Consider the following 21,025-nt stretch of genomic DNA (forward strand, 5'->3'; position numbering starts at 1 on the left):
ATAGTTTTTCCACGCTTTATGAAAGGGAATCTGTCAGCAAATTTTTGCTACCTCATATGACAGCACCATGATGTAGGGGCAGAGCCACTGAATCCAACCATGTATCACTTAGATTACTGAGTGCAGTACTTCTGGCTTGAAAGTTTTTAGATGTAGCAGAACTCAAAAAGCTGCTCACACCAGGCTCTGCGTGTATTATCCATAGACGGTGAGCTGCTTATCACAGCAGGGGCTGTGTTGGACCAGGGCTCCCGTGCCATTTAAACCAGCAATGTTATTTTCTTGTTGCTAAAACAATGCAAGCAAACACCAGGTCCTTGATAAGAGAAGCATCACTGAAATCTTTGTTTCTTTATCGTTCCTATGGGAGACCCAAACCATGGGTGTATAGCTACTGCCCCCGGAGGACACACAAAGTTACTACACTCAAAAACGTGTAGCTCCTCCCTCCTAGCATATACACCCCCTGCTAGCCAGATCTAGCCAGTTTCTTGCTTTTGTGTCAGGAGGATCACACACACACATGCATCCTTTTTTGATTTTTCATTTTTCTAAAGATTTGGAAGAAAAGCGGGTCCACTGGACCCCCGGCATGTCCCTTCTCACCCCCCTGGCGGCGGTGCTGTTAAGGTTGATTCAGGGCAGGAGCCCTTCATGCCGCGCTCCTTCACCATCCCTTAGGGGCTCTGGCTTGAAGTTGGAGCCAGCACGGTTCTCACTGCCTTGCAGGAGACCGGCTTCCATCCGCAGCCCTTTTGCAGGACCCTGCTGGACGGAGCACTGACCCCCACCCCACAGGGACTGGGCCCTGCGTCTCAAAGCTAAGTATAGAGACGTTTATTCAGAGGGTCCTTCTGCAATGTGGGGCACTTTTATTGGGGGGGACAGTGATTGCTTGATAATGCTGCTTTTTTACTGTGTTTCCGGCCGGTTCCACGGTTTTTACTGAGAACCGCGCCGAGGATGCCTGAATCTCGGCCGCATGCATAACTCTAGGCCCCGGCTTCAGCCGCGGCCTAGTTTCGTTTCGTTCCCCTGCATGTCAGTCATGCAGGGGGACACTGCAGAGCCGCCCGCCGGCCGCTCTGCACAGGGGAGGACGCTCCTTTTTGAGGAGATGATTCCCTCCCCTGTACATCTCCTTCGCCCTCCGATTCCCGCTCCTGGGTTAACCCCCGCCCCCCCCCTCACTCTGGCGCCATTTTCTCAGCGTTCTTAGTACACTGGTCGGCGCTGGCTGCTCTGCAGCAGAGGGAGTGAATACTGGCTGGGGGTCCAGGCTTGGAATTCGGATGGCATACATAATAGTGGCCTGATAAGTCACAACCTCTGGTTGTGCACTTTTATACACTTTCAGGGCATTCTGAAGGAGTTAATTCTTTATCATAGAACCTCCTCCTCAGCAGCATGTCTCACTCTAGCAGCAAAGCTCCAAGGCTGTACACTACATGCTCTGCATGTAACCTCATATTGCCTGAATCGGCACACTGTAATGGTTCTTATGTGGTGGATGGTGGTCAAGATGCCTCAGCCGGGAGTCTCCCCAGGCTGAACCCCTGCCTTGGGTATTCTAGACATTCTAGACAGAGCCCCCACCTCTGCAGCATGTCTCACAGAGCGAGGCTGCAGGCTGTTTTTTATTATCCACTGCAGGTAGTCTCGTACGGCTATACCGAGCTCATAACCACTGTGGCCCCTCAGCATGGGGGCTCATTAATGGTCCCTCCAGCTGCTCCGGTTTCGGTGGCTGACCCCCGTGGGAATCCTATTTCCAGGGGTCGGCTGTCCCGGCATCTGCTGAGCATGCAGCCCCCTTCTCATGGCGTTTTCTGCTTCGCTCAGCAAAGCTCACAAGGGACTCTCCTTCTGGGCTCAGACCCCGTCCTCCTGACAGGGAGACGCAGGGTCCCCTGTCCTCCCCGTCCCGCAGCTCCGAGTACGAGCTGACTCACTGGGCGAGGAGGATGTCTCTACCACGGGCACGGACGCTACTTTATGTACATTGATCCGTCCGTAGGTGACGCAGATGCGAATGATTGGATTGCGTCCATTATTCTTGTACTGGACCTCCATCCGCCTGATCAGGGGAGTATTCCCCGCTGGCAGAAAGGCATCAGTATACCTTTAACAGGACGAGGAGTGTGTTCCTTAACCACTCCAGTTTTCAGCCCGCTGCGTCCAAGCCCACAGCCTATCCTGCAGACCCCACAGCGGGGTTCTGCTGCCTGTCTCCCCCTCCCATCAGAGGTGGTCAAGGAGTGTACTCATTCGCCAAGGGTAGCCACTCCGGTGTCTAGACTTTCAGCCCGGTTAGTTGTATCAGTGGCTGACGGCACCTCTATATGGATTCTACGGTACATTAATTTTGTACTGGACCTCAATCCGCCGGTGTTACCTTATCTAGGTGAACACAACGCGTGTTCCTTAACCACTCCAGTTTTCAGGCCCCTGTGACTAGCCCAGGGTCCGCTCTGACAGTCGCTTCCCATGAAGCGTGATTCTGAGGACTGTGTTTCCCCTGTCCACCAATGGTGGTCAAGGAGTGGGCTCATTCACCTCAGGTGGCTCAGCCCGGACCGTTATGTCAGTGGCTGATGGCTCCTCACTTAAGGTTCTGCGGTCCGCCCGGTTGTCCTTTGGGCCAAGTCGGTATGGGGACGGCAGGAGCTTCGTTCTCCTCAGCTTTACAGCAGTGCGGTTTTTTTGTACCTTCTCTGCTTCTCTGGAGGAGATGCATTCTCTCACAGGGACTCTATGCCCAAAACGGTTGCCTGAACTTCCAGACTTCAGTCTTTTCATCCTCTGCCAGGTCTGCCATGCTGGACGCCGCACGGCGGTGGTCTGGGCTACCTTCCTCGCTATCCGCAGGCTCCTGTGGCTTCGGAATTGGAAGGCAGATGCCTCTATGGAGGTTCCTTGCTGGGCTCCCCCTTGGTGGGACCAGTTTCCTCGGAACCAACTGGGTGAAATTAAGGAAGCTCTTGGCGGGGAGTGTTCTTCCTTGCCACAAACCTAAACCAGGGAACCTGTCCAGGGCAGGAATCAGTTGAGGTTTCGGTGGTTTCCGTTCCTCCATCTGATCGTCCTCTAGCTCGGCCTAGGTTCATAGAACCAAATGGCTCGAAGCTGCGTCTTCAGAAGACCGCAGGAGATGCTGTCACTGAGTCAGCTTCCTACGAGCTATTTAGCCACGCCAACAACCTCCTTGGTCGGTGGCAGGCTCTCTCCACTTGGCGACGTAGGGTTCTAACACGTCTCCGTTCAGTGGGGGCGAGATTATATCTCCCTTGGCTACAGGATGGACTTCTGTCCACCCGCCAAACAGATTTTTTCTGTCAACTCCTCCCGGCTCCAAGGCCGCCGCCTTCTCACAGGCCGTGGCATTTCTTGCTGGCCAATGGAGTAATTGTACCGGTTCCCGACTGGGAACGGTTCTGAGATTTTTGCTTAAATCTATTCCTAGTCCCCGAAGAGGGCGGTGCCTTCCGACCTGGATCTTTAGCTTTTCAAGCATAGCCAGGTGGGGCGTTTTCACATGGAGTCTCGGTTTTGTTCCGTGTGTTTTTTTTTCACCGGATCAATCAAGAACCCAAGGAGATTCCCTAGCAGCCATCGGCATCAGAGATGCCTATCGGCAGGAGTCAATCGCAGTTTCACACCAGCGTTGACTACGTTTTGACAATCGGAGTGGTCCAATTCGTGGCTCTTCCCTTGGGGTTAGCCAAGGCCCCTCGAGTATTCTCATTGGGGAAGCTGTGATTAGGGTCCTGCCCCCCTAGGGTTTGGCAGTGATCTTTTGCCCTGGACGGCCTTCTTGTCGGGGCTTCATCCAGTGCTGACTCTTAGCAGAGTGCTTCGCTCACTCTCGCCACTCTGACCTATTCGGGTGGCTTGTCTTTCTGTCCAAGTCCACTCTGACTTCGAACCAGAGGTTCTCAGGGCGTCAATGGAAGCGGTTCCTTGCCCAGTTTCTCCTGCGTCCTCTGAGACTGGATGTTTTCCGCTGTACAAGCGAACTCAATCCTCCCACGGGGTGGTGGCTTCGCCACTGACCAGGGGCTCGTTTCAGTGGTGGCTTCGGCCACTCTGTCTCAGGGGCGCTCCTTTCTGGCCCGTCCCGGGTGATCCTCACCAGGATGCTAGCATATCCGCCTTGGGAGCAGTATATCTCCACCGTGGAGCGCAGGGCGCTTGGACTCTGTCCGAATCAGCCCTCTGGATCAATGTGCTGGAAATCAGAGCTGTATTTCTGGCTCTCTAAGCCTTCACCATCTGTGGGCGGCTAGGCACATTCCAGTCCAGTCGGACAACGTGACAGCGTTTTCCTACATCAGCTTCCAGGGCGGGACACTCAGCCGCCTGGCAATCTTGGCGGCTCAACATTCTTCAGTGGACAAGGGACTCCTAGTCCACCGTATCCGCAGTCCACATCCTAGATGTGAAAACTACGAGGCAGGCTATTTCAGCTGTCCAACCGTGGTCCACAATCCTCAGGTTTTGCGGTAGACACACTGGTTCATGTTTGATCCCAGCTTTGTCTCTTTTCGAATTTCATCCTCTACCTCTTGTCCAGAGTCCTGCGCAAGATCGGTAAAGGGGGCCGTCGAGTCATTCTTCAAGACTGACCCAAGCAGGCTTGGTACTCTGACCTGCTCCTTCTGTCCGTTGGGTTGCCATCAGGGCTGTGGAGTCGGAGTCGGAGTCGTGGAGTCGGAGTCGGAGTCGGAGCTCATTTTGGTGGAGTCGGAGTCGGTATAAAATGCACCGACTCCGACTCCTAAAATATATAATAAATTGGGGACAGGAGTGCAATGCAGAATGTGCTGAATATTTTACTAAATAATAACATTTAGTATAATGCTTATATTTAAGTGAAAAATTTATTGTAGTACAATGTGAACATCAGACATTTAATTGTTTTTATGATACAATAATCAAGATATTTGGATAGAACATAAAATATTTATTGGAATACAACTTTAGAACACAAAAAACTAATAAACTGTAAATATGTAAAATATATATATATATATATATATATATATATATATATATATATATATATATATATTATATATATACAGTGTATATACACACACAAGATATATATGTAATCTACTGTATATTACATAGTGTATTACATATTTACAATTTATTACAGTTTTTTGTGTTCTAAAGTTGTATTCCAATAAATATATTTTATGTTCTATCCAAATATCTTGATTATTGTATCATAAAAATTATTAAATGTCTGATGTTCACATACACATATTCATGTACTACAATAAATTTTTCACCTAACTATAAGCAATATATGTAGGAGCCGGAGTCGGAGCCGGAGCTGGAGTCGGAGTCGGAGTCGGTGCAAGAGAATTTGAGGAGTCGGAGTCGGAGTCGAAGGTTTGGCTTACCGACTCCACAGCCCTGGTTGCCATGGCATCTTCCGGACCGTTCAGACCTTTTCTCAAGAGGTCCGTTTTTCCCGTCAGAATTCTGGATTCTCAGATTGACGGCGTAGCTCTTGAGTCCTGGATCTTGGCGACTTCTGATATCCTTCCTGAAGTCATCTCTGCTATGACTCGAGCTCCAAAGTGTCCTTTGACCTTTTTGGCCTTGCCGACCCTCCTGTCCCTTCCACAGTCCGGTCTACAGCTAGGACTATCCCTCATTAAGGGACAGGTCTCGGCTCTGTCAGCATGTGCCAGCGGCGTATCGTCCGGCTGGCTCCGGTGCGCTCCTTTAAGGGCGCATCTCCCATCATTCCGCCTTTCCGGCGGCCTATGGAGACCTGGGACCTTGATCCGGTCCTCCCGGTTCCCGGAAACCCCCCTTTGCGTCTCTTGGGGAGGTTTCTTTGTTTCATCTTTCACAGAAAGTACTCTTTCTAGTGGCTTTAATTTCCCGCCAGAGAGTTCTGGCTGCACTCTCTCGGAGTCGCCCCCTTTTTTTGGTCTTTTGCATCAAGACAAGGTGGTCTTCGTCCGACTCCGGACTTTTTTCCCTAAGGTGGTTTCTGCTTCCACCTTATCCGAGGCAATTTTCCTGCCTTCCTTTTGTCCGGCTCCTGTTCATCGCTTGAGGAAGCGTTGCATATCCTGGATCTGGTGCGGGCGCTCCGGATCTATGTGTCTCGCACCGCCGTTATTAGGCGGTGCACCTCTCTGGTGCTGACTGTTCGTCATCGTAGCGGTCTCTCGGCATCTAAGCCGACCCTGATGTTGGCTTAGGTCGGCCATTTCCGAGACCTACGAGTGTACTCAAGTGCCTTCCCCGCCGGGGATCAGAGCACATTTGGTCAGACCTGTCGGCGCCTTTTTTTGGGCTTTCAGGCACCAGGTTACGGCTCAGTAGGTCTGTCAGACTGCAGCTCGAATTAGTCTGCATACTTTTTCGAAGCACTACCCAAGGCATGCTCATGCTTTGGCAGACGTGGGTTTGGGCAGACGCATTTTTCCGGCGTCTGTCGCCCATTTGTGAAGTTAGGTTTGCCTGCTTCTCAGTTGTCTGTTTATTCCCACCCATGGACTGCTTTTGAACGTCCCATGGTTTGGGTCTCCCATAGGAACGATAAAGAAAAAGAGAATTTTGTTACTTACCGTAAATTCTTTTTCTTATAGTTCCGTCATGGGAGACCCAGCACCCTCCCTATTGCCTGTTGGCAGGTTTCTTGTTCCGTGTGTCTTCACCGGCTGTTATTGTTGTAGACAGAGGTTCCGGTTCTTCCGGATTTTACTCTGTCTCTTCTTGTGGGTGGATGTCCTCCTTCAGCTTTTGCACTAAACTGGCTAGATCTGGCTAGCAGGGGGTGTATATGCTAGGAGGGAGGAGCTACACGTTTTTGAGTGTAGTAACTTTGTGTGTCCTCCGGGGGCAGTAGCTATACACCCATGGTTTGGGTCTCCCATGACGGAACTATAAGAAAAAGAATTTACGGTAAGTAACAAAATTCTCTTTTTTAACCCCTACAGCATACAGTGTTCAGATTATATAATAAAAGCCTGCTGGCAGATTCCCTTTAAAAGTTATCAGTGGAATGTCATCCTCATAAAAGAAGTCACTGTAACCCCAAAAATCCACCCTCCAGAACAGCACCGCCGCTCTGAAGGGATGACGCCGCTACGGCCGGGCACTTGACCCTGTAGTCAGTCACTGATGAGATCTCTGGCTCTCGTGATGTCATTTCCTCCGTAGCGGTGGAGACCTTCAGAGCGGCGTCATTAGAGCGGATGCAGATTCCTAAGGTGAATATGGCTTCTTTTATCTGGATGGTATCCTCTGGAGATTTTTTATAATGCGAAGGTATCTAATATTCATCTATCCAAAGAGAGGTAACGGCACAGGTACGCTCAGTGTGTGCAGCCGCTGCCAGATCTAATAACAGCTGGTCGGTGATGGATCTCAGACTCCCGTCAAGTCATCAATATTAGATGTGCAGACAAGTCCATTGAGATGAGATGGCGTTTACCTGTTCCTCCAAACTTTCTCTGTGTTTTAGGGAAGACACAAGCCCAGAAGACAATATATGGAGAGGGATCCTGTCCGTCATCTTCTTCTTCCTCATAATCAGTGTTCTAGCCTTCCCCAATGGTAAGAAAGAAAGATTCGCATATATGTGTGTGTTTGTGCTTGATTGAGACTTGGACCCCCAACCTCATCATGGCTGTAGTACTGTAGATCAGTAACTTATCACTTATCTTTCGTATTGAGGATGAGTTGCTACTAGTGGGGAGCAAGCACTACAATGCCCGGGTGCTCCATTCTCGTAATGAGCAGTCGGACGCTCGGATGGGTGCAACTCGAGTACCGAGTGTAATGGAAGTCTACTGGAAAAATGCTCAAGTCCCCCATTAGCCTCCATTATACTTGGTACTCGAGTCGAGCCCGGCCGAGCGTCCAACTGCTGCTTACATGTACCGAGCACTCGAGCATGGTAGTGCCCGCTCATCACTAGTTACGAGTACCGATCACCCGAGCATGGTAGTGCTCACTCATCAGTAGTTATGAGTACCGATCACCCGAGCATGGTAGTGCCCGCTCATCAGTAGTTACGAGTACCGATCACCCGAGCATGGTAGTGCTCACTCATCACTAGTTACGAGACCTGAGCATGGTAGTGCTCAGTTAAACCCTTTGTACCCCTTCTCAACATGTGACATAATACTAAATCACATGTCTGGTGCCAGTAGCGTCAATTTCTGCTGTTCAAGCATTGTAAATTCCAATACCTAACAGCAGTATAGTGCGAGCGCCATGCACCCAGTCCAATGCCCACGACCTCATCATCTGTTGGCCCCATGTATGTAAACCAGAATTTTACATACACTAACTAAAAACACACATCTGCAGGTTTTTCTCACTATCCCTCTTGAAAATTTGCCAAATGCCAGAATGGGAGATAATGTTTTAGGGCATTTTTATTACTTTCTGCAAAGTCAAAAGTTTACAAACACTGAGTACTTTGCCTTTAACCAGTATGGGAGACCCCATATGATGATGTCATGTCTTTGGAAGCTTCTAATAGGTTTATTGGCAACATCTGAGTTAATTAGAGGCACACCTGTGGATGTATTTTATTTTACACACCTGAAACACACTGCTGCTTTGTGTAGCATCATGGGAAAGTGAAAAGAAATCAGCCAAGATCTCAGGAAGAGAATTGTAGACTTGCACAAGTCTTGTTCATCCTTGGGTAAATTTCCAGATACCTGAAGGTGCCTCGTTCATCTTTACAAACAATTATATGCAAAGTACAAATAAGATGGGAATGTTCAGCCATCATACCGCTCAGGAAGAAGACGGGTTCTGTATACTAGAGATGAACATGCTTTGGTGAGACATCTGTATATGAACCCAAGAACAAAGCAAAAGACTTTGTGAAGATGCTGGCGGAAGCTGGTAAGATTGTGTCATTATCCACAGTGAAACGAGTACTATATCAACATGGGCTGAAAGGCCACTCTGCCAGGAAGAAGACCTTACTCCAGAAGAAACTTTAAAAAAAACCAGATTAATGTTTGCAAATGCACACAGGAACAAAGACCTTAATTTGTTGGAGACGTCCTGTGGTCTGACAAAACTAAAATAGAACTGTTTGGCCATAATGACCGTCATTACATTTGGAGGAAAAATTGAGAAGCTTTGAAGCCCTAGAACACCATCCCAACTGTGAAACACGGGGGTGGCAGCATCATGTTGTGGAGTTGTTTTTCTGCAGGAGGCACTGGTGCACTTCACAAAATAGATGGCATCATGAGGAAAGATGATTATGTGGTAATACTGAAGCAACATCTCAAGACCTCAGCCAGGAACTTAAAGCTTGGGCGGAAATGGGTCTTCCAAATGGACAATGACCTGAGGCATATTGCCAAACTGGTTACAAAGTGGCTTAAATATAATAAAGTCAATGTTTTGGAGTGGCCATCACAAATCCCTGATCTCAATCCTATTGAAAATTTATAGGCAAATCTGAAAAGGCCGATGCGAGCAAGGCGACCTACAAAGATGGCTCAGATAAGCCAGTTCTGTCAGGAGGAATGGGCCCAAATTCCTACCAACTATTGTGAGAAGCTTGTGGAAGGAAATCCAAAACATTTCACCCATGTCATACAGTGTAAGGGCAATGGACCAAATACTAATGAAATGTATGGAAACTTTTGACTTTGCAAAAAGTAATAAAAATATCTTAAAACATTCTCTCTCTCATTATTCTGGTATTTGGCAAATGTCAATAATTTTTGTTCCTAATTCACCTAAAACAGGAAAGGTTTATTCTGATCTCATGTCAGATAGTGAGAAAAACCTGCAGATGTGTCTTTATAGAGAGTGGATGTAAACTAATGGCTTCAACTGTATATGTGTGTATATAGAGAGATAGGGATATAGAAAGTACATTATACTGAAATGTTTATCATCCGTGACATGATGGAAAAACCCTGAGCAATTTGCATATATAACCCTTTTTTCTTCCCTTTATATAAATATAATCTTGTTCGGTAATGTGCATGCAGTGAGGGGCTTTCCCGTCACAATCTCCCTGTACCCCCCATATCCTTATCTCTAAATTCTCTTCTGCTTTGAGCCGTTGGAGACCCTTGAATTCTGCGCCGCTCTCCAGGGTGAGTTTTTCTCACGAGTCTCTCTTGCCCTTCTTCAGGTCCCTTCACGAGGCCGCACCCTGCGCTGTGGAGGATGGTGTTTGGTAAGTGTCACTGATCAGAAATGACCGCGCAGTCCCTGACGTTCTATGGATGTTTAGGGCAGCCGTTTTGGGTGAATTTTTGAATAAGGAGAGACAATGGCGCAATGGGGTCTTATCTGTGGGATGAGGATGATGTTGCAGACAAGGGTTTTCTCTCCTGGTGAGGAGAACCACTGGAAGAGCGTGGACATGGATATAGACAGCCGACAATGGAAGATGAGGGTTAACACCCCCCCCCTCCCACGCTGCCATGGAAATGCGATTTATTCAACGCATTTCGGAGTGAAACTCCATCAGGACAATCACAAGCACCTAGATGGTTCTTGAAGATAAAGGAGTTGTCGCCTTTCAGAATACCTTATGCTAAAAACAAGAAGCTAAATATTATAATGATCTTTATTTCTATAGCGCCAACATATGCCCCAGCGCTTTACAATTCAGAGGATCATATACAAACAGTCGAAAGTAACAGTTATAATAATTCAAGCAAAAATAAAGACAACCCTGCTCGTAAGAGCTTACAATCTACAATGGGGGGAGGTGACACAAGATGCTTATTTACATCGAGGGTCCAACCATCTTGAAGAAATGGGGGATAGATAAAAGGCTGCATGAGCCAGACACCAGCCAATCTTTGTAGTGTGTTGGAGTTTGAGGGAGAATAATGTTCAAAGAAATAGTGGTGGGGATATATATGAATTGACTTTGATTAGGGAAGGTGATAGGCCGCCCTAAAAATATGTGCTTTTAGGGAGCATCTGAAGCTCTGTACGTTGTGGATTGTCCTAGTTTCTTGGGGTAGAGCATTCCAGAGTATTGGTGCAGCTCAGGAGAAGTCTTGGAACTGGGAGTGGGAGGTTCGGATTAGGTGGATGTCAGTCAAAAGTCATTTGCGGAGTGTAGAGAATTGATAGGGTGATAGACAGATGAGGGTGGATATGTAGGGGGGTGCCGCACTGTGGAGAGCTTTGTGGGTGAGAACAAGCACTTTAAATTGGATCGTATGACATATGGGCAGCCAGTGCAATGACTGGCACAGAGCGGAAGCGTCCGAGTAGCGGTTAGCCAGATAGGTGACTCTGGCTACTGCATTAAGGATGGACTGTAGAGGGGAGTCTATTGAGGGGGAGGCCAATTAATATAGAATTACAGTAGGCAAGGTGGGAATGGATCAGGGCCACGGTGAGGGTTTTTGTTTCCATAGTGAGAAAGGGGCGGATTCTAGAGATGTTCTTCAGGTGCAGGCGAGAGATTGTATATAGGAGGTGAAGGAAAGATCGGTGATAAGTATAACACCCAGACAGCGAGCCTGCGGCCTAGGCGATATTGTGGTGCCGCACACAGAGAGGGAGATGTCAGGTTTTGGGTGGTTAGTAGATGGTGGGAGGAGAAGATATTCAGTTTTGGAAAGGTTGCGTTTCAGATAGAGAACGGATATGATGTTGGAGACTGCGGAAAAACAGTCACTGGTGGTCTTTAGTACAGTGGGGGTGAGGTCTGGGGATGAGGTGTATAGCTGTGTCTTCAGCATAACGATGCTACTGGAAGCCAATTTACTTGCAATCCTTAAGCTGGGTTCACACATAGCGACAGCGACAACGACGTCGCTGTTACGTCACCATTTTCTGTGACGTAACAGCGACCTTGTAAGTCGCTGTTATGATCGCTGCTTAGTTGTCAAACACAGCGACGCAGCAGCGATCATAACGTCGCTACATGTGCAGAGAGCAGGAGCCGGCGCTGGCAGCGAGAGCGGCGGATGCAGGTAACGAAGGTAAATATCGGGTAACCAGGGGAAAGGCTTCCCTTGGTTACCCGATGTTTATCTTGGTTGCAGCTTACCGCAGCTGCCAGACGCCGGCTCCTGCTCTCTGCTCGCTTCATTTCGTCGCTCTCTCGCTGTCACACACAGCGATGTGTGCTTATCAGCGGGAGAGCGCCTTTGAAGAAAACGAACCAGGGCTGTGTGTAACGAGCAGCGATCTCGCAGCAGGGGCCAGGTCGCTGCTCAGTGTCACACACAGCGAGATCGCTAATGAGGTCACTGTTGCGTCACCAAAACCGTGACGTAGCAGCGATTTCGGTAGCGATCTCGCTATGTGTGAAGCACCTTTTAGGCACACTGCCCCGGTCTCTGTTATGTCTGTTACAGCACTGACATTACGGTGAGCTCATCTACATAGGCTGAGCCGCTGCACTCACTATTTTTTGTTTTTTAGAACTATCGGTACTTATAGCAAAAATATCTGAAAGTGGACAACTTCCTTTAAAGCGCCACTCCAGCATTTTTTTATTTATTTTTTTCCAGCTCTGGAGTGGTGCATTAAATCTACGTTCCCTGCCCCAAGTTATACCCGCCCTCTGGTGTGTTCATGCTTTTTCAGCACCGCTCCGATCCCACAGTAGTGTCTGTAAGTCAGAAATCACAAGCTCCCAATGCAACTCTGAGAACCAGAATGAGGCTCCCATAGACTTGTGGCCTCCGTCTCTATGAAACACTGGAGTAGCCGGTAGGTCACAAATCGCTGGAGACTGTCCAGAGCGGTGCTGATAGAAGATGAAGCCACCGGAGGGTGAGTATAAGAAAGAGGGCAGGGACTTTGATTTACAGCACCAATTTGGCAGTGCAATTACAAAAAAAATCCTGCAGTGGTGGTATAATATGTGACAAGTAAGAAGAATGACTACACTGGCCAAAATGTGATTGCTACACTATACCGTCATACCATTTTCAAAATGTTAGGTCTTGCTATGCCATGGTTAGTACCGCCCAATGATCCACAATCTGTGGAACGCTGATAGGGTTACAGCTGTCCAAGGATCAATACACATGGTGAGTGGTGGATGGATCATCTGAGCCTGATCCTCTCGCACAGAAAAGCTAGTGTAGAATAAATTAAGGAACAAGGTAACCTCTCCAGAGATCTTGTGCCTAACGAGTCAACGCTGCCTTGGCAGCACAATGTTAGAGTGGTGGTGTCTATGGGATGGCTGTGCCCGTGTTTCCCTTATATAGTGTATTACTTTTTCTTTGTCGCTCTATTGGGAGACCCAGACAATTGGGTGTATAGCTACTGCCTCCGGAGGCCACACAAAGTATTACACTTAAAAGTGTAAGGCCCCTCCCCTACTGCCTATACACCCCCCGTGGGATCACGGGCTCCTCAGTTTTCATGCTTTGTGCGAAGGAGGCTGACATCCACGCATAGCTCCACTGTTTAGTCAGCAGCAGCTGCTGACTTTGTCGGATGGAAGAAAAGAGGGCCCATACTAGGGCCCCCAGCATGCTCCCTTCTCACCCCACTTTTGTTGGCGGTGTTTGTTAAGGTTGAGGTACCCATTGCGGGTACGGAGGCTGGAGCCCACATGCTGCTTTCCTTCCCCATCCCCTTAGGGCTCTGGGTGAAGTGGGATCCTATCGGTCTCCAGGCACAGGAGACCGTGCTCCGTCCACAGCCCTGGGAATCTGCTGGACATGGAGCTGAGTATCGTCAGGGACAGGGCCCTGCTACATTAAGGTACTCTGTGTCCCCGTACAAATCGCGCACACACACACCAGCATTGCTGGGTGTGTTAGTGCGCCGGGGGCAGCAGCGCGGCGCGCTTGTGCTATTACTCACTGCAGCTTTGCTGAGTGAGTTTATGTATTAGGAACTGCCGCGCCGGCCGCTGATGGCGGTTTTTACGGCGGCGGCGCGGCTGGGACTTGTGGTGCGCCGGGGACTTCCGCGCTGGCCGCGCTTATACGGCGGCCGCGCTTATAAATCGAGTCCCCGGCTTTTGCGGCCTAGTTCCGTTTCGTTCCCGCCCCCAGGCCTGCCAGTCAGGGGAAGGGCGGGACGCTGTTCAGAACGTCAGCGCCGAGGGCTGGAGTCTGCTTAGCATACTCCAACCCCCCTCACTGGGCACAGTGGGACGCCAGTTTCCCGCACTTTGTCTGGGGCACGCCCACGGCCCGCCCCTCTTCACAGGACGCTGGCAGCCATTCCTGTTTGCAGTCTCAGTGGAGAAGGGAGACAAGCTCTGGGAGACCCAGACACGGGATTCTGGCGACCACACACCCGCTTGGAGCGGGCGGTAAGCGGCACCTCGGGTGCTGACCCCAATAGTGCCGAAGTGTTCATTTGTACTTTATGCTTGTATTCTATACATTGCACTGTACGGTCGCTATTCTTGGCTATATACCCTCCTAGATTGCTAGACAACATGTCGTCCGCAAAAAGCAAGGGGGCCAAGGCACAGGCTTTCTATGCTACCTGTACCGCATGTGCGGCTGTTCTACCGGCTGGTGCCACTGACCCCCATTGTGTGCAATGTTCGGCCCCTGTGGCACTTGCTCAGCCGGGGCCTCTGCTAGAGGTGGCCCAAGGAGAACCACCTGTGAACACTGTCCAGGTGACAGGGACGGAGTTTGCAGTTTTTGCTGATAGATTGTCTGTGACTATGACTAAAATCCTTGAGACTTTGCAGTCCAGACCGGTACCTCAGACCATGGGCACTGTTGATTCAATGCTCCCTGGCCCCCCTCATTTGGAACAAATCCGTGCTCCGGGGGGGTCCCAGGCATCCCGGGGTGAAGGCTCTGACACGGACGACAGTCCCAGACAGCCTAAGCGAGCTCGCTGGGAGCGACCCTCGGCTTCATCACACTGGTCAGGGTCCCAGCAAGAGGACTCTCTATATGATGAGGCAGAGGTAACTGATCAGGATTCTGATCCTGAGACCGCTCTTAATCTGGATACACCTGATGGGGACGCAATAGTGAATGATCTCATAGCGTCCATCAATAAAATGTTGGATATTTCTCCCCCAGCTCCTCCAGTGGAGGAGTCAGCTTCACAGCAGGAGAAATTCCATTTCAGGTATCCCAAGCGTAAATTGAGTACTTTTCTGGGCCACTCTGACTTTAGAGAGGCAGTCCAGAAACACCACGCTTATCCGGATAAGCGTTTCTCCAAACGTCTTAAGGATACACGTTATCCCTTTCCCCCTGATGTGGTCAAGAGCTGGACCCAGTGTCCAAAGGTGGATCCCCCAATCTCCAGGCTTGCGGCTAGATCCATAGTTGCAGTGGAAGATGGGGCTTCACTTAAAGATGCCACTGACAGACAGATGGAACTCTGGTTGAAATCCATCTATGAAGCTATCGGCGCGTCGTTTGCTCCAGCATTCGCAGCTGTATGGGCACTCCAAGCTATTTCAGCTGGTCTTGCGCAGGTTGACACTGTCACACGTACATCTGTTCCGCAAGTGGCGTCCTTAACCTCTCAAATGTCTGCATTTGCGTCTTACGCTATTAATGCTGTCCTGGACTCTACGAGCCGTACGGCAGTGGCGTCCGCCAACTCTGTGGTTTTACGCAGAGCCTTGTGGTTAAGGGAATGGAAGGCAGATTCTGCTTCCAAGAAGTGCTTAACCAGTTTGCCATTTTCTGGTGACAGACTGTTTGGTGAGAGATTGGATGAAATCATTAAACAGTCCAAGGGTAAGGATTCATCCTTACCTCAGCCCAGACCAAATAAACCCCAACAGAGGAGGGGACAGTCGAGGTTTCGGTCCTTTCGAGGCTCGGGCAGGTCCCAATTCTCCTCGTCCAAAAGGACTCAGAAGGATCAGAGGACCTCAGATTCTTGGCGGGCTCAGTCACGCCCGAAGAAAGCAGCCGGAGGAACCGCTACCAAGGCGGCTTCCTCATGACTTTCGGCCTCCTCTCTCCGCATCCTCGGTCGGTGGCAGGCTCTCCCGCTTTGGCGACATTTGGCTGCCACAGGTCAAAGACCGTTGGGTGAGAGACATTCTGTCTCACGGGTACAGGATAGAGTTCAGTTCTCGTCCTCCAACTCGATTCTTCAGAACTTCTCCGCCTCCCGACCGAGCCGATGCTCTTCTGCAGGCGGTGTGCTCTTTAAAGGCAGAAGGAGTGGTGATCCCTGTTCCTCTTCAGGAGCAAGGTCACGGTTTTTACTCCAATTTGTTTGTGGTGCCAAAAAAGGACGGGTCTTTCCGTCCTGTTCTGGACCTAAAACTGCTCAACAAGCATGTGAAAACCAGGCGGTTCCGGATGGAATCCCTCCGTTCCGTCATCGCCTCAATGTCTCAAGGAGATTTCCTAGCATCAATAGACATCAAAGATGCTTATCTCCACGTGCCGATTGCTCCAGAGCACCAGCGTTTTCTACGCTTCGTTATAGGAGACGAACACCTTCAGTTCGTAGCCCTGCCTTTCGGTCTGGCGACAGCCCCAAGGGTCTTCACCAAGGTCATGGCAGCAGTAGTAGCAGTCCTGCACTCTCAGGGTCACTCCGTGATCCCTTACTTGGACGATCTACTTGTCAAGGCACCCTCTCAAGAGGCATGCCAACACAGCCTGAACGTTGCGCTGGAGACACTCCAGAGTTTCGGGTGGATCATCAACTTTTCAAAGTCAAATCTCACCCCGACCCAATCGATAACATACCTTGGCATGGAGTTTCATACTCTCTCAGCGATAGTGATGCTTCCGCTGGACAAACAGCGTTCACTACAGACAGGGGTGCAATCTCTCCTTCAGGGCCAGTCGCACCCCTTGAGACGCCTCATGCACTTCTTGGGGAAGATGGTAGCAGCAATGGAGGCAGTCCCTTTCGCGCAGTTTCATCTGCGTCCACTACAATGGGGCATTCTCCGCCAATGGGACGGGAAGCCGACGTCCCTAGACAGGAACGTCTCCCTTTCTCAGGCGGCCAAGGATTCTCTTCAGTGGTGGCTTCTTCCCACCTCATTGTCAATAGGAAAGTCTTTCCTACCCCCATCCTGGGCGGTGGTCACAACGGACGCGAGTCTATCAGGGTGGGGAGCAGTTTTTCTCCACCACAGGGCTCAAGGTACGTGGACTCAGCAAGAGTCCACCCTTCAGATCAATGTTCTGGAAATCAGAGCAGTGTATCTTGCCCTACAAGCCTTCCAGCAGTGGCTGGAAGGCAAGCAGATCCGAATTCAGTCGGACAACTCCACAGCGGTGGCATACATCAACCACCAAGGAGGGACACGCAGTCGGCAAGCCTTCCAGGAAGTCCGGCGGATTCTGACGTGGGTGGAAGACACGGCATCCACCATATCCGCAGTTCACATCCCGGGCGTAGAAAACTGGGAAGCAGACTTCCTCAGTCGCCAGGGTATGGACGCAGGGGAATGGTCTCTTCACCCGGACGTGTTTCAGGAAATCTGTCGCCGTTGGGGGATGCCGGACGTCGACCTAATGGCGTCCCGGCACAACAACAAGGTCCCGGCCTTCATGGCACGGTCTCACGATCTCAGAGCTCTGGCGGCGGACGCCTTAGTTCAAGATTGGTCGCAGTTTCGGCTGCCTTATGTGTTCCCACCTCTGGCGCTGTTGCCCAGAGTGCTACTTAAGATCAGGTCCGACTGCCGCCGCGCCATCCTCGTCGCTCCAGACTGGCCAAGGAGGTCGTGGTACCCGGATCTGTGGCATCTCACGGTAGGACAACCGTGGGCACTACCAGACCGGCCAGACTTGCTGTCTCAAGGGCCGTTTTTCCATCAGAATTCTACGGCCCTGAGCCTGACTGTGTGGCCATTGAGTCCTGGATCCTAGCGTCTTCAGGTTTATCTCAAGAGGTCATTGCCACCATGAGACAGGCTAGGAAACTAACCTCTGCCAAGATCTACCACAGGACGTGGAAGATATTCTTAGCTTGGTGTTCTGCTCAGGGAGTTTCTCCCTGGCCATTTGCATTGCCTACTTTTCTTTCCTTCCTGCAATCCGGGTTGGAAAAAGGTCTGTCGCTCGGCTCCCTTAAGGGACAAGTTTCGGCGCTTTCTGTATTTTTTCAGAAGCGCCTAGCACGACTTCCTCAGGTACGCACGTTCCTGCAAGGGGTTTGTCATATCGTCCCTCCTTACAAGCGACCGTTAGAGCCCTGGGATCTGAACAGGGTTCTAATTGCTCTTCAGAAGCCGCCTTTCGAGCCTATGAGGGATGTTTCCCTGTCTCGCCTTTCTCAGAAAGTGGCCTTTCTAGTAGCGGTCACGTCTCTTCGGAGAGTGTCCGAGCTAGCAGCGCTGTCATGCAAATCTCCCTTCCTGGTGTTTCACCAGGACAAGGTGGTTCTGCGCCCGATTCCGGAGTTTCTCCCTAAGGTGGTATCCCCCTTTCATCTCAATCAGGATATCTCCTTACCCTCTTTGTGTCCTCGTCCAGTTCATCAATGTGAAAAGGATTTGCATTTGTTGGATCTGGTGAGAGCACTCAGAATCTACATTTCCCGCACGGCTCCTCTGCGCCGCTCGGATGCACTCTTTGTCCTTGTCGCTGGCCAGCGTAAAGGGTCGCAGGCTTCCAAGTCAACCTTGGCTCGGTGGATCAAGGAACCAATTCTTGAAGCCTACCGTTCTGCGGGGCTTCCGGTTCCCTCAGGGCTGAGAGCCCATTCTACCAGAGCCGTGGGTGCGTCCTGGGCATTACGGCACCAGGCTACGGCTCAGCAGGTGTGCCAGGCGGCTACCTGGTCGAGTCTGCACACTTTTACCAAGCATTATCAGGTGCATACCTATGCTTCGGCGGACGCCAGCCTAGGTAGACAAGTCCTTCAGGCGGCGATTGCCCACCTGTAGAAAAGGGTCGTTTTTACGGCCCTATCATGAGGTATTATTTTACCCACCCAGGGATTGCTTTTGGACATCCCAATTGTCTGGGTCTCCCAATAGAGCGACAAAGAAGAAGGGAATTTTGTTTACTTACCGTAAATTCCTTTTCTTCTAGCTCTAATTGGGAGACCCAGCACCCGCCCCTGTTTTTTTGTATACACATGTTGTTCAGGTTGAATGGTTTCAGTTCTCCGATATTCCTTCGGATTGAATTTGCTTAAACCAGTTTATTGGCTTTCCTCCTTCTTGCTTTTGCACTAAAACTGAGGAGCCCGTGATCCCACGGGGGGTGTATAGGCAGTAGGGGAGGGGCCTTACACTTTTAAGTGTAATACTTTGTGTGGCCTCCGGAGGCAGTAGCTATACACCCAATTGTCTGGGTCTCCCAATTAGAGCTAGAAGAAAAGGAATTTACGGTAAGTAAACAAAATTCCCTTCTTTCCTGCCTTTTGTAATGATGTTGTTATTAATCGTTTTTGCATGTTTTGTCTTCTAGGCCTCAGCGTCCTTTATTTCCTATTTTTAGTATTTCTGCTCTTCCTGAACTTTGAGCAGGTGAAATCGGTCATGTACTGGCTGGACCCAAACCTGCGCTATGCGACCAGAGAAGCCGATATTATGGTGGGCCATCGTCACATTCATGATGTGTGTCGTGTGTAGGGTCTGAGAATGATGCCTATAGGGTGTCTCTGCCAGGAACTTTATATATCACAAAACAAGGAAAGCCTATTAGCTATGCAATTAATATCAGAGGGTGCTGAACACATGTCGCTAGGATAGCTTCATCAGGGGTTAGGGGCCTCTACCTCTGATGAAGCTATCCTAGCGACACGCGTTGGGTGGATCAGGTGATATGGTGCCCCATCTGTCCCTGTGTCATACATTTTGCCATGCCATTATTGTGTTCTTTGAGTAATCCTCCATTACTAGATTTATGGGATTGTTTATGGGTGGTTTCCTGTATGCCACATGTTATATGATGATTTTGTCTATGCAGATTCCACCATAGTTCTACTTGTATGGCTTTGGCATAATAATAATTAATAATAATTTATTCATTTATATAGCGCTATTAATTCCATAGCACTTTACATTCATTGGCAACACTATCCCCATTGGGGCTCACAATCTAAGGTCCCTAACTGTATGTTTTTGGAGTGTGGGAGGAAACCGGAGTACCCTGAGGAAACCCACGCAAACACGGGGAGAACACACAAACTCCTTGCAGATGGTGTCCTTGGTGGGATTTGAACCCAGGACCCCAGCGCTGCAAGACTGCAGTGCTAACCACTGAGCCACCGTGCTGCCCTGGATGATTGACAGATGAGTTGCTAAATGGCCTGTCAATCATCCAGGGTAGGGTGCTACTAGGTAGGAAATGCAGCGTGAGGCTGAGAAACTGTAAGTGCATCTTCGCTTCCTAATACACTTACAGACACAACTTTGGAGACCCTAAGCTACATTGAATAGCTTGGTGTTGGCTGTAGAGGAGTAGTCCGGTGGGAGTGTCAAGGGAGGAATTTGGGTAAAGACTGCTAATGGAGTCTGCATACAGGGAATCAGAGTCGGTGCCGTATTGGGTATATATATATATCAGAGCCGATATTAATGTATCAGACAATGAATACATGAGACATGTTCTCCTTGAGCCAGCATCACCAACTGAACTCGTGTATTCAATAGATCCAATTATACAGTATGCATGAATAACCTTGTGGCCAGAACACAGAATTTAAGGGAGTGTTCCACCTCCCAGTTTCTCCCAGCATGTCATTAAACACATCTTTGTTCGTTAAAACATTCGAGGAGTAAGTTTTTTTTTTTCTAATATGTATTCTTGGTATTAGCATCTACTTGGCAGCAAATTAACCCCTGGATCCCATGTTCCCTAATGAAGCAATCGAGAAAAATATTTCCTACATGTAGGAATTACTGGGTTGAGGGGGTGAAAGTGGATCTGTCACCAGATTTTATAGTACAAAGTGCATGACTTAATAAATGTATCTGTTAGCGCTAGTGGGACTGGTGTACTTACTGTGAAAATCTGTGTTAGAATGGTTGTAAAATCTTGATATTCAGATGAGCATTATAGACTCAGAGTTCAGAAATACAAGTGTATTCAACCTACTCACGGAGGGGAGACATTGAGGAGCTGCGGATCAGGCCTGATTGCCAAAGAGG

General features: G+C 49.5%; 1 protein-coding gene across 1 annotated transcript in view; it reads left to right on the forward strand.

The window, feature by feature from the left end:
* Window positions 1-21,025, forward strand: part of PTDSS1 (phosphatidylserine synthase 1) — an 83,672-nt gene that overhangs the window by 12,491 nt on the left and 50,156 nt on the right. Inside the window, exons 2-4 of the mRNA XM_075353060.1 lie at window positions 7,496-7,587; window positions 10,154-10,198; window positions 19,341-19,465. Coding sequence (XP_075209175.1) covers window positions 7,496-7,587; window positions 10,154-10,198; window positions 19,341-19,465 — 262 coding nt within the window. The remainder of the gene's footprint in view (window positions 1-7,495; window positions 7,588-10,153; window positions 10,199-19,340; window positions 19,466-21,025) is intronic.

Source organism: Anomaloglossus baeobatrachus, chromosome 6 (genome assembly GCF_048569485.1).
Source record: "Anomaloglossus baeobatrachus isolate aAnoBae1 chromosome 6, aAnoBae1.hap1, whole genome shotgun sequence".
NCBI classification, from domain to species: Eukaryota; Metazoa; Chordata; class Amphibia; order Anura; family Aromobatidae; genus Anomaloglossus; species Anomaloglossus baeobatrachus.